The sequence below is a fragment of the Chelonia mydas genome, chromosome 4 (genome assembly GCF_015237465.2).
Source record: "Chelonia mydas isolate rCheMyd1 chromosome 4, rCheMyd1.pri.v2, whole genome shotgun sequence".
NCBI classification, from domain to species: Eukaryota; Metazoa; Chordata; order Testudines; family Cheloniidae; genus Chelonia; species Chelonia mydas.
Window position 1 is genome coordinate 13,249,890 of NC_057852.1, and position 17,969 is coordinate 13,267,858.

General features: G+C 42.2%; 1 protein-coding gene across 4 annotated transcripts in view; it reads left to right on the plus strand.

Moving 5' to 3' along the window:
* The first annotated feature begins 456 nt into the window (after positions 1 to 456).
* Positions 457 to 17,969, plus strand: part of ANKRD17 (ankyrin repeat domain 17) — a 130,016-nt gene continuing 112,503 nt past the window's right edge. The window contains exon 1 of one of the 4 annotated variants that reach the window (XM_037896673.2): positions 457 to 942. In XM_037896673.2, the coding sequence (XP_037752601.1) occupies positions 664 to 942 (279 nt within the window). In that variant the 5' untranslated portion in view covers positions 457 to 663. The remainder of the gene's footprint in view (positions 943 to 17,969) is intronic. The other 3 variants (XM_037896675.2, XM_037896674.2, XM_037896677.2) reach the window with 3 other exon arrangements.

Consider the following 17,969-nt stretch of genomic DNA (forward strand, 5'->3'; position numbering starts at 1 on the left):
TGTAGGTTCGGCATGTGCCGCGACCACAGCACCGAGCCCTCTTCTACCTGCTAAATGGGGGGAGAGGGCAGGATCGTGGGGCAGGAGCACAGCTCACTTGCCGTGCTTAGCCCCACGAACGAGGAGAAAGGGAAGCCCGTGGAGGGTTTTTTCCACGTCCCCCCGCCGGGCACTGCTTTCAGCGGGGGGAGTAGGGGTTGCGGGACGGCCGGGGCCTTGCGCTGGGACCGCCCCGCCGAGGGACAAGGAACCCAGGAGTCCGGGGAGGAATCGCCCCGCCTCAGAAAAGGCGGGAGCCGAGGACGGACAAGGGCTCGCGCCGGCCGGGCTACGAGGGAGAGGGGGAGACGCGCGAGACGGCGCCGCTCCAAGTCCAGAGCGAGCGGCCGGCGCGAGCCGGAGAGCAGGCGCTCGAGGGCAGGCGGCGGGCGCCGAGCCTCATGACGTAGGGCAGCGTTTCCGGCGGGCGGCGCGTGCGCAGAAGGAGCCGGGCGGAAGGGCCCGGCAGGGAGCGAGAGGCAACAGCAGCGGCGGCGGCGGCGACACCCGGCCCGAGTGACGGCGGCGCCAAGTATCGCGAGAAGTGGCGCGGCGCCGGCGCTAGAGGTGACCGAGGCAGCGGCGACAGCAGCCCCGGGTGCCTCCCGAGCGCGGCCCCCAGCCATGGACAAGGCGGAAGGAGACGGCGGCGGCGATGCCGGGAGCCCCGCGGCCGGGCCGGGTCCCCCCGCGGGGCTGAGCGGCGGCAAGTCCTCGCCGGCGGCGGCGGCGGCGCCGCGGGGGCTGGTGCGGGTCTGCGACCTGCTGCTGCACAAGAAGCCGCAGAAGCCCAAGCGCAGCCGGACCTGCCGCCCGGCCAGCAGCAGCGACAGCGGGGGCAGCGAGAGCAGCGACGGCGGCAGCGAGGAGGAGGAGGAGGAGGAAGAGGAGGAGGTGTCCGAGGTACGGGGGGGGCTCGGCTGGCAGGTGCCGGGGGGGGGGGGGGGTCGCTGCGGTCTCGACGTCTGGGGGGGGCTCGGCTGGCAGGTGTCGGGGGGGGGACGACTCAACCGACACGTGCCGGGGGGGGGCGGGCCCGGTGTGCCCCCCCCCGCCCTTTCGCGGCTCACGCTGTACGGCCCGGGAGCCGGCGGTCGGAGCGGGCCGGGCCCAGGGCGGCGGAGGGAGCGGGCTCCCCGCGGCGGGCCCGGGCTGGACTCGGAGGCCGGCCGGGCTGCCCGAGTGAGCCGGTTTCATAAGCCGCCCGCTGGCCGGGGCACGGCTCCGCGCGGGCGGGAGGGGGCAGCACTGCGCCGCGCTGCCCCCGGAGAGAGGGGAAGCGCAGGGGGTCGGGTTGCGGCGGCTGGTCGGCGCCGGCGGTGGGCGGCGGCGGGGGACGACCCGCTCCCTCAAGCGGGTGTCGTCCCCCCTCCCCACCCCCGCGAGGGTCGGGGCGGTGATTGCAGCCTCCCCGGGGGATGTGGGGCTGGCCGCGCCGTGCTGCGCCTGCTCCTTTGCCCTTTGGAAACGGCAGGGGGCGAAGTGGCTTTTGCCGGGTTCCCCCCGCTCCAGGCTCTTTCTTCTCCAAGCCTGCCTCACCCGGCGGCACGCAGAGCGAGTCCCACGGGTGTCGCTGCGCGTGAGTTGGTGTGGGGCAAACCTCCGCTCCCCTCCAACTGCTTTGAAAGGTTGTGCATGGGGAGGAGCTTTTGACCGGAAAAGGACTTGAGGAGCTTTGTATGTGGTGTACTATTAAGACTGAAGTGGAAAGAGAAGCCAGTTTTAAGTAGGGGCACAGATCATCAGTGTATTTAAGGAGCCTTTAGACCAGTGCTTTTCAAGCTATCTGATGAGGGGGACTGGAAATTTTTTTCCCCCTATGTGCGCGCAGACCAGCAGCCGATGGCTCGTGGACCGGCACCGGTCCGCGGACCACACCACTTTGAGTAGCACTGCTTTAGATGACTATCCGTTTTACTTAAGGTGCTGGTATTGTTCTGAATGAGAGAACCAAGACACAGAGCAATTTTGTTAATTCAAACGCTGTCCGATCAATATTTTAGACCGACGACAAACTGATAATGTACAAGTTCTATGTGATTCATAATCTGTCACTGAGACTGTGATCAATGGGGCTGTCTATACTTGAACATATTGATGGTTCATCTTATAGACTCATAGGGTCTTTATACTGCAATTAAACACCAGCCCAGCTGAATCACTTTGGGGATTCAGAGAATGGCATATGCACATCAAAGCTTGTGGTGAACCATCCCCACTTGTGGGGTCTCAGCCCAAGCCCAGATGTCTCTGCTGCTGTTAGCTGACATGGGCCAGCCATGGATGTTTAACTAGGGGACACTGCCTGAGGCTAGCCTGAGGCTCCATGCCCCCCTTCCCCCGTGCGGGGCTGGCGTTAGCTACTGGCCTTGGGGGGCCCATGTGGGGCTGGCCCAAGCCGCTCCCCCCACACCTGCACGACCCAAGCCACCGGGGCCTGAGTGGGCCCAGCCCAAGCCTCTCACCCCCCAGGCCTAAGTAGGGCCCGCCCACACGGGGCCAGCCTGAGCCCACCCTCCCTAAACATTTGGCAAGATGAGCAGTTGGCAAGAGCAAATGGGACAAATGCCAAGTTTTGCCCCCAAAAAGTCAGGACAGCTGGGACAGGGCTTAAAAAAGAGACTGTCCTGGCCAAAACATGACGTATGGTCACCCTATGTTTAATTGCGTTATAGACCTAGATTTTCTGTCCAGAAGGGACCATCCTGATCATCTAGTCTGACCACCTGTACCTATCAGGCCACAGAACCTCACCCATCCACTCCTGTAATAGGCCATAACTGCTGATTGAGTTACTGAAGTTCTCTAAATTTGATTTAAAGACTTCATGTTACAGAGAATCCACCATTTACTCTAGCTGAAGCCAGCAAGTGACCCAGAGGGAGCAAAATAAAACCCCAGGGTCTCTGCCAATTTGACCTGGGAAGAAAATTCCTTCCCCATCTAATCCAGTATTGTACCACACTTAAAATACCAGAGTACTTGAAGGAAAGGCGTACCTGCACTATCATCTTTTTTATACTATTCCATGGAAGAGAAGCTTCTGACCTCAGTTTGATCAATTTGTTTAGACTGATGAAAATGGATAGGTTTGTAAATTTTTTCTTTGTATAAATGCAGATGTTTTTGCTTTCTGAAATGTGTAGTCTTCTTGTATCCTTTTGTTGTTTTTCTCAGGAATATCCTGCAACAGTGGAATTCATAAACTAATCATAGACACACTTTTGGGGGTTACCCAGTGTATCCAGAATGAATCACTGCTCCCCGCTTACAGCGGAAGGGAGCTATCTGTGCACACCAGGAGAAACTTTGTCCCCAGCTACTGACTGCTGACAACATAGGTGCCCTGCTCTGAGCTTCACAAGCCTCACTCTTTCCCATTGTAGGCTAGCCATTTACATGCCCCACTTTGTTACCCTTGAGTGCCCAGTCCCTTATCTTCTGAGCACCTGCAGTGTACACTGATCCATTGCCTCAGGCAAACAGTGCACCCTAGTTTACTGGTTTCACATCCCTTCAGTGCTCTTCGTAGACACATCTAAGTCCCTTGTGCTATAGTAAAACCAAACTGAAGTTTATTTAACAGAGTTTGAGATAGAGATTCAAATAAAAGCAAATATAAGGGTAAGTTATTTTCCTGACTAATAAGGTATTTCTCTCACAGTGGTGAGTCCTTGCAGCCCTTGTCCAATTTAGAAAGTTGGGGATCCACCTTTCATGAGACACCCCTGCTGCAGTTTCTCCTCTGTAATGGATAAAAACTGCCTGGCTCATTTCTTTGGCCCTTAAACAGTTACACTCTACTGTCTTTTAGCTCAAGAGGCCCCCTCTTCAGAGAGCTCTCCAGGGGTTTGTTTGTCTTTGTAAGTTTCCACCTGGTCCAGACAGTGCTTGTCTCCACAGATATCCTTTGTTCTCAACTTCAGTTGAATTTGCCCTGAGACCCTGCCTCACTTCAGGTGACAGGCCTCACTTTTTAACAGTTTTGCAATCTAATAGCATTTTACATATTTCTTAAACTATTTTCTGCACAATCATCTTTCATAACCATGACAATCAGCTAGTTCTTAGCTTTTGAAAGAGGCCACCATGACCCTCTTCAGTGAGATATTTGAGAAAATGGTTGGACATGGGTAATGTACTTGCCTGATTATGTTAGTGTCACAATTATACATAGTATTAAAATATTCTCTTATCCTTGTTTTAATCTGGTTTCCATTCAGTGTTGAGTGTCAGGTATGCATATTATTGGAAAAGGCAAATAAGAGCTAGAGTGCTCAGTTTGTACTTGTATTTTATATGAACACATACTAATTTTGCTAAGTAGTTTTTCAGTCTTGTAACCTGTTAATTTTAACATTTGTTCTCTCCTTTTTAAACGTCATTCTTACAATAATTCATTTATAAAATCTAAACTTCTCACTGTCAGAATTAAACTACTCAGTTCTTAATAGCAAATAAAATACGGATAAAGTAAGCCTCTTTTGAGATGTTTTGGTTATAGAGATGAGCTTAATGTATTTATAAGGAGCAGAGACTGAGTTTTACCTTAACATCAGTTATGTTTTTTACAGTAGTTTTAAATTAGAATTTTTCTATTTTATTGTGTAATGCCAGATTTAAAGATGACTATGGTACTTTAGTGCTAAAGAAACATATTCTGCATCTATTTCCACAGTAACTGACAGACACTTACACAAGTGTCTTTCATTTAAAGACTTCATTATGCTAAAAATGATATATCGAGTGGGCACGCTTTGTTTCTATTGCTTTGAGATATTATTGGTTCTGTTGGCATTTCCTAATTTAAGTATAGGGAGTATTGTCTCTTTAACTGGTAGAATCTTTCAAAACTGAGGCACCTTTAAAGTTTGACCACCGTATTAGTGTATCTCACTATGGGATCTAAACCTTTTTATATAAATGTACTTGAATGCTAAGAAGTTCCGTTGAATACTGCCAGCACCACGAGCATCCTGCTGATCTACATGGCTGTAGTGAGAGAAATAGTGTGAAGCAGTCTTGTGGAGAACTAAGTACCAGACCATGCAAAGTTTAAAGTTGAGTCCTTTGAGTAACTGTAGCAAACTTAGCAACTATCTAGCACTGCACAGGTGGTATGCATTTATAGTGCCATACTGTCTCCTCCCCACCCCATCGAACTATGCAGTTGGGCAGTTGCATTTTACATGGCTGAAGTCTTGTGTGGTCTTAAAGAGTAGCCCCAAGTATAATTCATTGCAGTAGACGAGTTTGGAGGTAGCAAAGTGGCTGTCACCCAGCTGTAGCCCATAGTAGGCACTATGGGCAACTGAGAATCCAGGAGCAGTGATTGATCCGATAGAACTTCCAGACTGCAAACACTTTGGACAAAAAAAAGTGAGAAACCACATTTAGCCCCTTCTAGATACTTTCTCATGCCAGTAAACATCATTTTATATTGTATATATGATGGGATAGGAGAAGCAGAAATGTTGAAAACATGTCTCTGCTTTTCCATCTCTTTGTAATATTAAGCCAATCCCTATGTTTGCTGGTTTCCTTATGGCGTGTTAAATAAAGGTCCAGCATCAAGACATGGAGAGAGAAAAAAAACCATTATTATAATATCACGATGAGGCAGGGGAAGAATAACAGCAGAGCTGGATGCATAGTTGGAATTTTGATCACAGAAAGAGCAGTTTTGGAATCTAGACGCTCCTTGGCATTATAGTCTTATGAATTTACTTAGTCCTGTTCACAATTACTGAAAAATTCCCAGACTAGACATAGAAGTTTGGATATCCAATAAGGAGAATTTAACATTCAAAGAACTAATTAGGATACGTTTGGGGACCTGTGATTTCTCCCGTCTTTACAATATGCTTTTCCCTTGGAAATCCAAGATGCTTGCTGACAGCCAAGGTCTAGTCCTGCTCTTACTGATTTCAGACAGAAATAATATAACTTGGTAAATTGTGCACAGCTTGACGATCCAAAATGTCCATCAGCTTCTTTAGGTACATGGGATGTGGGAATTTATTATGGGGAAAGGAGGATCATATTTTATATGAAGTAATATTCAGTATCTCCTGGGTAGGAAATGTGTTTGGAATCTTTTGCACGTAAGGGAATTTTCTTTAACAATAGTGATGTGCTTTAACAGACTAAATCTTGATTTTTTTTTTTTTAACATTTTACTCTGCATGCTTGGCTTTCTTCATGCAGCTCTTCTGTTGTGTTTTTAATTCCTGTGGAAAAATACTTAGATGAGAATAAATCTTATATTCTTAGCTTGATTAGCCTTTAATATTTTTTAGAGAAGTCTTAATAGACAAGTGTGTGAAAGTGCACATGCACACACGGTAGAACCCATTTCCCCTTAATTCCTCATCTTTAGAAATGATCCGTACTCTTGTCATTTTAAATATCACTAGTAAAGTTTAGCTGGTATGCATTGGTCTCTTAAACATTAAACAATTGGAATATGGTTTGGTGAGTTAAAGCAACTGATCAGATCTATGCTCTCTTAATGTTTGGGATTTTTAAAAAAAAATACATTTTTGTTTTCTTTTTTTGGAAGGGATTAGCAAAACACTCAGAAAGCTGAAGGGAGAGGGAAGATAGGGTATGGAAAAGAGGGAGGCTGGAGCATGGAGGAGAGGTGGAATGAGGCTAAGATAAAGACACACTGAAGTAGTGTTTGGGAGGGGGTTGGAGCAAACAGGCAATCCACATGAGGAGAGAATGTCCAGAGGTCGTCCCCCCCCCACCCCCCCCCCACCCCCCAAAAAATGGCACGGAATATAGCAATATAACAGAAGCAAGAGATAGGTGTACTAGGAAGTTACATTTGTGGAATCCCCATCATTGGAGATTTTTAAGAAAAGGTTAGGTAACATCTTGTCCGCGATAGTCTAGTTATGAAGGTGGTGGATGAGATGACCTTTTAACAACCTTTCCAGCCCTACATTTCTGAGATTTTATTTCCCTTTCCTCAACCCTTTCCCTGTATTGTCTGGTTAGAGTGACTTGATCAATCTGTAAATACCTAAATGGAGAACAAATTAGATAATAGGCTCTTCAGTCTGGCAGACAATGATATAAAAAGATCCAAAGGTTTGAAGTTGAAGCTAGTTAAATTAAGAGTGGAAATAAAGTGTATATTTTTAACAATGAGGGTAAGTATCTATTAGAACAAGTTATTAAAAGTTGTGGAGGATTCTCTTTCACTGGCAATTTCTAAATAAAAATTGTATGCTTTTCTAAAAGAGATGCTCAAGTTCAAACAGGAATTATTTTGTGGAAGTTCTGTGGCCTGTGTTATGTAGAAAATCAATCTAGATGATCAGTGCTCCCTTAGAATGTATGAACTATAAACGCTTAAGGACAGTGACTGTTCCTTGCTACATATTTGTACTGTGCTTAGCACTGTAGGGACTTGATTCTGGTTAGGACCTCCAGGTGCTCATGTAACACATCTTCAACATAAAGAAGGAAAAGACCAAACCAATTTTTTTTTCCTTTTATAGGTCACCTTCACAGGAAGCAATTTTGGAACAAGTGGTTGCAATTATCTAGGTGGTAAATCAGTGAGAAATAGTCTCACAATGAAACAAAAACATTTGGTTTCAGAGTAACAGCCGTGGTAGTCTGTATTCGCAAAAAGAAAAGGAGTACTTGTGGCACCTTAGAGACTAACCAATTTATTTGAGCATGAGCTTTCGTGAGTTACAGTATGCATCCGATGAAGTGAGCTGTAGCTCACGAAAGCTCATGCTCAAATAAATTGGTTAGTCTCTAAGGTGCCACAAGTACTCCTTTTCTTTTTGAAAAACATTTGGATTACTCTAAATACTGTTAAGAACTCAGTGTAAAATAATAGGTACTGTACATGAATTTTGGAAGAAGTTAAACTGATTTTTCCTTCTAACTTCTCAATCTCAAATATTCACAACTTGATATGTGCATGGGATGGCGAAGGGGGTGCAGGGTGGTGTCTTTGAAGCATTAGCTAATGGTCACTGCCAAAAGTGTGATGCTGGACTGCAGGGATATGGCAAACACTGTTTTCTCCACCCACCAGTTAGGAAGTAAATCCTTAAACTTTTTTCAGCACACAGAATGGAGACTCTATGTGAGAGAGCTGTTATCTTCTATTATGGCCTAATTCTGTTATCAGGTGTGCATATGTAATTCACATTTACTTAGTGGGAGATCAATATGTGTGCCTGATGGCAAAATTTATACCTTAGTTTTTTACAGTTGTCATGAGCAGTAGCAGTACACTTTCTGACTGGAATAATTTAGCATTTTCCCTATAATAGCTATGTTTAATATAGGCCCACTCTGATGTTTACTGTAGTCTCACAATCTGTGTTAAGGGGTTGTATTTACTAATTTTGTTAGAGGGGAATTTAATCTTCTCCATATGTGACCAGTAAATTGGAATTACATTGCAGTTGCACTTGGATCAGCAGATACATCAAAGAAATCTTGAGTATCCAGGCAACAGTGCTGTGACTACTCAGAATGTCCTTGTAGCAGAAAGAAATGCACTGTAAATAGACTGTATCTAGTAGTGGATGAAAATAAATTTTAAGAAAAATTAGATGTTTTCAAATTAAGTGTGTAAATATTTTTATATAATTTATGTAACTTTTTTCAGATGATCAAAAAGCTAATTAAGCAACTGGTAAAGTTTTAATTGCGTAACTGAAATTTTCAGTATTTTTTTTCTGGCATGTGCTGCCAGGGAGTGCTTCAGTGTTCTGAATTAGATTGTGAACTTAGTTACAAACATTTGGTAGCTATAACATGTTTTTTCTTCCGTCTTAATATTGCCCACGTGTTCTTTAAACTGGCATGGGGTGGATGGAGTTTGACAGCCAGTGCTTTTTCCGTGTCACATGCCATATGGTAGTTCAAAGATCTGTCTTCCAGACTTCTTAGAAGCACGGCTGTCAGCAGAAAGCTATATAGATGTAGATATTTGTGTGTGAAGAGCAAGTAGTAAAATAGACAGATTAAAGTTACTTTAAAAGATGAAATTCAGAGTTCTACATTTGACGTTGTAATATCCTGTTTAATTAAGAACGTCCTTTTTCATTCCCAGTTTCTTCATGAAATGAATTCACAATCCAAGAGTGTTTGAGTAGTGATTCTATAAAATGTGTTAATGTTTTGGTTTATTAAAAGAAGTGTATATATGTTTCTCATGTCTCAGCAATTTTGCTTTGGCTAAACTATGTAATACAACTAAAGCCAAGAAACAGAGCAAACCTATAATTATCTGTTCTGTACATGACTTAGTGCATAAAGATCAAAAGTATTTGTATGCATTTGATTTTATTACACATACTGCAATGAAATAAACTTGAATGGATTAGAGATATTGAAACCATTTTACAGTTAGTCTCAGAGGTTTGGTTTTTTTTTGCAAATTCTTAAAACATATTTGAACCTTTACTTTGGATAAAACAAGACTTCTAGTGTAGTTGTTTCCTGAATCTCAAATCATGCTTCATGAAAGTTTAACTTGTTAGATCAGTTTTCCCTCCCCGAGGAATCTCATTATATTAAGATGTAGGTTTCTGGTTTTATACTAAGTCAGTTTGTTACTGGATTCTCAGATGGTATCCAGAAATGATTAAGTATTATATCTGGGAATGCTAATGTTACAGGAGTGCTTTAGGGCATGCCTACAAAAATGGTATTTGTATAACCTTTTGAATGTTCCTTCTGCATTTTTATTTGGCCTTGGTGAAAACTTAAGATTGCAACTCAGTACAAAATTAGTTTCTCTTAGATGCTCCAGTAAAGAATGTGCCAATAAATTACCATAAGAAGAGCTCAGTGTTCTCATCCACTCATTGTGGTGATCCCTGATTCTGCAGTGACTTCTGTGAACTGGAGTAACAAAGCTCATTGCAGGATTGGTGCCTGGGGCCCTGATCCTGTGACTACTTAGACACTTGAATCCATTGAGCTTAATGGGGCTATTTGTGTTTTTAAAGTTAGACATGTATGTAAATCTTTGCAGGACTGGAAGATGATGTTTAGTGGAGTTAAAATTACGAGGGGCATAAAAGCACTTTTTTTTTCTTCTCTTGTGATCCAGTTCTTGGCCTTAGAATCTTCAAGTCAGGTCTTAATCTTCATGAATGGATAAAATAGGTATCAAAAAAAGAAAGATGGAGGAATGAAAGAAGAAACTGCTGAGTATTAATAAACTTTATTGCGAACAAGCAAGAACAAACCACAATAACACTAGTTTACTCATAATCATAAATCTTAGAAAACTGAATATTTTTCATATAACCAGGATAAGAAATAAGGTTGATAATTTCAAAGCTATTTAAGTGTATTTAGCCATACAGTTCCCATTGAAATTAATGGGAGTTGTGTGGCTAAACCTGTTAGTCAGTTTTGACAATCCAACCTAAATTTATGGAGAAAGGCATAACCAAGCTAAGCAGGTAAAAGATTTTTTTAAAATGGTGGGTAAAGTTAGGCTCCTACGGCCCGCTATAGGCACCTAAGACTGAGTTTCAAAGTTGTTGAACACCCAGTAGCGCCTATTGATTTTTGGATGACATATCTTTCTATACTTGTCTCATCAGATGTAGCAACTAAAGAACTACACACAGAATACAACCATGCTAATATAGTAGCGTGGGAAATTTTAAGTATGAATTGCTAATAAGTGTTTCAGGAGAGAATCTGAGAAGGGACAAAGTGTGGTTGGGGAGGACCAGCTCCAGATAATTTCCTATGCTTTCTATGTGTGAAGCTCCTCCCTGGCATTACTCTCTTCTATGAAAAAAACCAACAACAAAAAAACCCCTCAGACCCATTCCCTCACATCTATGCAGACATGTCTGTCCCTGTATCATCCTCCCACGTTGCTGCCACATCAACGACTTTGCATTACTGTTCTGCCTCGGTTCCCAGCAGCCTCCATGCTGCTCTGCTACTTTCCCTGTCTCCTCTATGTCTATGCTGACTGATATTCCTCCTTGCCCCAGTAGACTGATACACCTCTTGCCAACACTACTTCACCCCTTCCCGTTAAGAGGGTGAGGAAAACCAAACTTAGGAAACGGCTCCCCTTCTCTCCCCGGCAGATAGTTGTGTAGGAGTTAAGGTTGCTCATTTTATTATTATATTGGAATTGCAAAAGGTTCAGAAAAGGGCAACAAAAATTATTAGAGGTACGGAACAGTTTCCATATGAGGAGAGATTAATAAGACTGGGACTTTTCAGCTTGGAAAAGAGACGACTAAGGGGGGGATATGATAGAGGTCTATAAAATGACTGATGTGGAGAAAGTAAATAAGGAAGTGTTTACTCCTCATAACACAAGAAATAGGGTTAACCACATTAAATTAATAGGCAGCAGGTTTAAAACAAACAAAAGGAAGTATTTTTTCACGCAACGCACAGTCAATCTGTGAAACTCTTTGCCAGAGGATGTTATGAAAGCCAAGAATATAACAGGGTTAAAAAAAGAACTAGATAAATTCATGGAGGATAGGTCCATCAGTGGCTATTGGCAGGGATGGTGTCCCTAGCCTCTGTTTACTGGAAGCTGGGAATGGGCGACAGGGGATGGATCACTTGATGATTACCTGTTCTGTTCATTCCCTTTGCGGCACCTGGCTCTGGCCACTGTTGGAAGACAGGCTACTGGGCTAGATGAACCATGGGTCTGACCCAGTATGGCTGTTACGTTGTTTATTTGTATCATTGTAGCACCGAAGCAGTTACCAGGACTCTGTTGTTCCAGGTGCTGTACAAATAGAACAAAAAGATGGTCCCTGCCCCAAGAATTTATAATCTAAATATAAGACAGAAGACAATTGGTAGATACAGACAGGTGGAGTACAAGGAAATAGTGAGATGATACATCATCATGATAGTCTGTGATCTCTGCACACAGTACCTAACTGTTAAGTTTTTGTAGGCATCGTGACAAAGAGTTGTGACGAATTTGAAGGTGGATATGGAGGTAGCTTTGCAGATGGTTATGGGGAGCACCTCCCTTGTGTGAGGGGCTGCATGGGAAACTGGCATCATGGGCCGATAGGTGGTGAGCATCAATAGCCTGATAGCAAATGATAAATAAGGTGGTGATAGACCTGTCCTGAAAGTGAACATAGGTAGCTTATGTTTTCATGCATTAAAGAAAAGGCACCCAGTGGAGATCTGTAAAGAGAGGGTTGACATGGTCAAAACAGTGGGCTAGGAAAATAATCTTTGCAGAAGCATTCTGAATGGATATGAGTGGGGCAAGATTGCATGTGTCAAGTCAAGAGAGATGGATGTTGCAGGAGTCCAGACATGAGGTGATGAGAGCTTGGACAAGAGTTGCTAGATAAGAAAGTTCAAGTGCACATATCTACAATCAGTACAAACCAGGGAAATCACCCGGTAAGGGAGCAATAGCATCCACAGCAACTAGATTCAACATATCGGACAGAACACCCAAACGTTTTTGCAGCTCCACAAAAAAAGCTCACTTTGTCTTTACAAACAAGCACGCATAACACACACATCCAAGAAACCTTAACTCTTACCTTGGACTGCCTCTCAAATAACACTTTCACTACACAACACATTTTATATGGGGAATACATTTATCTAGGTGAGGCCAGAGTTAAGGTTTTTGTTTTTAGTTTGACTATAAGGAATTCAGTAGAAAGAATGTGACAAGAATTGTGTGATCCTCTCGTTGGTTTTTTTTTTTTTCATGCTGATCTTTACTGGCGGTAAGAAATGTGTGCTGGAAATACACATGGGAATTTTCCACATGGAAATAAAGAAATCTGGAGAAAGGAATCTCAGAAGAAATGTAGGATTCCTTTAGTCTTGTTAACAGCAAAAAAAGAACCAGAAAAAGAAACGTTTTCTAACAGGAGCCTTCCTTAAAAGGTCAAACAGTCTCATGCTGCTACTTCAGTACTTGCTTATTGGAGTGGTCATTGGAATAGCTTTCACTAAAATTGTTTTGGGAAATCTGAGTGGAGATTTGGCTGGTTTTCTGTGGCAGAGTCCCTGTTTTAAAAGCTTTTAAATCATTATTACTGGCAGATGTATTACCCTTCCCAGTAGATCAAATGTCTCAGGTATGGTCCAATTAACTGCACAGAACAGGCTTTGCTAGAATTCATTGCTACTTGCAGAAGAGAATAAATATACTCACTATTACTTTCCCAAGTGGGATGTGTTTTATATTATTTTCTCTCCATGCAGGCAAAAGGGATTTTGGGTACATTCTGAGCTAATTGGTTGTACCTGATTTGATCTAGACTACATGAAATCACTTCTGTCTCAGAATAGTCCCCTGTCCTTTTTCTACTTCACTAAATTTTTGAAGGTTTCCTTGGATAAATATCCTGACTACAGGGGTAGGAGGGAGAGGAGAGAAGAGGGATCCAGCATAGAATAGTAATCACCACAGTAGACAGGGGCAAGCATTAGTGGTACCATATGAATTAATAGCATTCTCAGTAAAGAATTTATCCAGCACATGCTACAGTGTGTACAACCTGCCTGGTGTGATGAGCTCTGATGGAGATGGAAGGACTATTGTTTGGTTTTCTTTTCCCTTTTATGAAGAGGCAGGAACTTTTATATACTTAAGCATGTGACTGATATTTGAACTCTTATCTATGATCCAAGGGAAAGGTATTTTTGACTGGAAACTGAAATACAACATCTGTTGCAAAGCTAAAAAAAATTCTCCAGATTTGAAGGAATAATTAAGACCTTAAAAATATAGATTGTAAACACTTTGGGCAGGGACCTTGTCTACCTCTGTTTGTGCAGGGGATCCAATTGTTATTGGGTCCTCTAAGTGTTGCTGGAAAAAAATCTCACCCTGGAAAGGAGATAGACACTAATTTGAGACCATTGTAGCTGATGAACTATTAGTCTTTTTCTTGAGAGAGGTCTCAAACTTCAGCCAGTGCCTAGGAAAAACTTTGTTAATAGAAATTTATAGTGATTAGTCAAAATAGGACGGATGTGATCAAATTACAGAAAACATTAGTCAAATATATAATAATCCATATTGAAATAGGGATGGCACACTCCTGGGGTTATGATGACCTTTGTAACATGCCTCAGATGAGCTTTGTCTTAGCTACGATGCACTAGTGCATCAGAAAGTACACGATTCCACATACTGTAAGGGCAAGTCTACACTAGAGTGCTGCTGATGCAGCTGCACCGCTGTAGCGCCTCTGGTGAAAATGTGCTATGCCCATGGGAGAGCGCTCTCCTGTTGGCATATATATGGCCGTAGGTAAAGTTAGGCTCCCACCATTTTTAATAAATTTAACAGTATGGTTAAAATATTAGCATCCAAATATTTAGGTACATCACTCATAAGTTATACTAAGAGTATATAGGCACCTAAGACTGAGTTTCAAAGTTGTTGAACACCCAGTAGTGCCTATTGATTTCTGCATGACATATCTTTCTATACTTATGATGATCTCCTTGTCTCATCAGATGTAGCTTGTAGGAAGCAAATATAGCAAAGAGTGTAGCTTGTCCCTCAGTAATGGAGAATTTAGGATAGATTGTCCCTCAGTAAATATAATCGGTCAGAGAAGTATTTCAGCTACTTTTGTGACTTCGCTTCTCAGTGGCACTCCAACTCATCTCTTGGTATTGCTGATGTCTGATATGTTCTAAATAGAAGTCCCTTGAACACCTGATGATGTCCAACACCATGAATAGCTGCATCAGCGAGGCATAGATTCCCACAACACTCGCTCATTACTGGGATCCCAAGCACCCAGGGCTCCGATGATCAGCGCTGAAGTGAATTGTAACCCAAAAGCAGCCAAAGTTGATCATTTTGGGAAAGAAACTCCCAACATGCTGCGCACGTAGGCAGAGTAGGTGTGCCTATGCAAACACAGTCTGCTCTTGAAGTCTTTTCCCCCAGAATATCACTAGATGTCAGGGGAGCGCTTATTCAAACTCTGCTTACATACAGGTGCACGAAGAGAATCAAACTGATTATGATATAGATCAGTGACAGTTTCGTCTTGGTGAAAATAAAAAATGCCTTCACCTTAACCATACGGTGTGTCCACAAAAAATTTGTTTTACAAACGCCTGATTAGAGAGACACAATACTGAAGCAAATCCTTTCCCTTTCTCGATAAGCACTCAATTCTGTGCGTTTGCTCAACACCTCATGGGGCTTGAGCTGATGGTTATAGATGTCATGTACACAGATAGGAGGTTTGTATATGAAGATACACTATATCCAGATAATGAAATTTTGTGAAAAGTAAGTTTAGTGTGAAGAGTCATCGTGATTAGTGTCTTAGAATGTGTGAGTCTAAAACCAATTATATAATCATATTTCTGTACTGTACTTCACCCATAAAAGAGGAGAATAGGAGGGAAATGACATATCTGCGGGAGATGAGTTAATATTGATTATCATAAATGTGAATTTTTTTCCAGATGTTTGGGGGTTTTGTAGTGTTAACATTAACTTGCACTTTCCTATCTTTAATTTTTTTTAAAAGTTCCTGTCATCTTGATTCTGACTTTCCTATTTTTGTAATGTGTATACTTTTCAAATAACTCCAATTTATCTGGTTTCAGAGTAACAGCCGTGTTAGTCTGTATTCGCAAAAAGAAAAGGAGTACTTGTGGCACCTTAGAGACTAACCAATTTATTTGAGCATGAGCTTTCGTGAGCTACAGCTCACTTCATCGGATGCATCCAATTTATCTGCACTCTCAACCTGAACTCCAGTTTAACCATTATTTCTGTGTGGTGTTAACTTCTGTATGAAAATGACTAGAGGCATGGAAAGACTGCTTTATGAAGAGGTTAGAAAGACTGTAACTTGCTTGCTTAGAGAAAAGATGAAAAGGGGAATATAGGTATAAAATGAATGGTATAGAGAAAGTATATAAAGTGCTCATATTTACCTTTTCTCATAATATAAACAAGATAACAAATTTAAATTGGAAAGGCAACAACCAGGAAATTTTTTATGATGCATACTAATATGATGGAAATTCTGTTGCTCGATATTAAGTTAAGTAGGATTAACAAAAAATTAGACATTTATATGGATATTGAGAATATCTAGTACATTGACTAGATTTAAAAAGGGGAAGGGAGTGGGCATGATAATGTGGCCAAAGGCATAAGTCAGCCGCTAGTTGACAAAGGTTAAGGCAGGCATTTCATTATGACTAGGTTGTTCAGTAATTGCCCTCTCTTTTTGTGCACCTTTATTTGAAGTATCATGTAATAGCCACAGTCAGACACAGAATACCTGGTAAATTGGACTTATGGCTTGATGTGGTATAGCAATTCCTTTCTTTTTATTTGGTGAGATTTTTCTGTAGGAGGACATTTGGACTAAATACACTCATTACTACTTGGTCTCTGTCAGTTTTGTTGGTGGTACTCTGTCTAAATGTCGGCATTTCTAAGATGCTGAGGGAGTCAGGATCCTTACTGATCTATTTTATTCAAACATAACATAAGAATGACCATATGGGGTCGGACCAGTGGTCTGTTTAGCCCAGTGTTCTGTCTCTGACTGTGCCAGCGTCAGATGCTTCAGAGGATATGAACAAACAGAGCGATTTGGAGTGATCCATCCCCTGTCGTCCAGTCCAAACTTCTGGTAGTTGGAAGTTTAGGGACGCCTGGAGCATGGGGTTGCATCTGACCTTCTTGACAAATAGGCCCATTGATGGACCTTTCCTCCATGAATGTACCTAATTCTTTTTTGAACCCAGTTAATACTTACAGCTTTCATGACATCCCACTGAATTCCACAGATTGTGTTGTGTGAAGAAGTATTTCCTTATGTTTGTTTTAAACCTGCTGCCTGTTAATTTCCTGGGGTGACCCCTGATTTTTGTATTGCGTAAAGGGATAAATAACACGTCCATATTCACTTTCTCCACACCATTCATGTTTTTATAGACCTCTATCATATACCCCTTAGTCATCTCTTTTCGAAGACGAACAGTCCCCCTCTTTTTAATCTCTCCTTGTCTGGAAGCTGTTCCATACCCCTAATAATTTTCGCTCCCCTTCTCTACACCTTTTCCAATTCTAATATATCTTTGTTCAGATATACTCAGTATTCAAAGTGTGGATGTACCATGGCTTAATATAGTGACTTTGATATTTTCAGTTATATTCTCCATCCCTTTCCTAATGGTTCTAACATTCTGTGATCTTATTTGACTGCCGCTGTATGCTGTTATAAAATTACCTTCTTTACCAGCCTTAACATGCATCTACTGTAGTTGCATCCTTTACGACTAGATCCAGGCCACAATTCAAAGTAACTGTCCAACAACTTTTATATATCTGTAGCTGTCTGCAGCCTCTTCAGAATTCCTCAAATCTAGGAGAAGAGGATAAACTGTGCAAGCCTTATCTAGTATTCATCATAGTTAATTCCAGTAATAGGAAGCATATGTACACATCAGAAATTAATATCTATTTTTATGTTAAGTGGTTTCAAAATATACATCAAATAGAATACAGAAAATGAAAACTCAGTAAATCAAATCTGAAACTTGGAATTTCAAAACTTGAGTAAAAACGTTTCCTTGTGTAAACACTTATGAGCACACTTAAAAGTAAAAATAGAACTTTTAATTTGCACTGTTGACAAGTTCAACCCAACATCTATTAAAATCTCAAGTTAAACATTAGAGGCAAAATGTGTAGAGTACGCTTGCAGAAAACTATCAAAACATGAATTACCCATATGTTGTTATGCAATGTTCAAGATTGAGTCAGCTTTCCCGAAGTTAAAAATAGATTAATCCTGTATTCTTTCCTCTTTGAATATAACATGACACGTGATCAGTATCATAAATACATTTCCTTGATAGTTGATGTTTGCAGGGCTATGGAAGAGGGATGTCTGCGTTTAGAG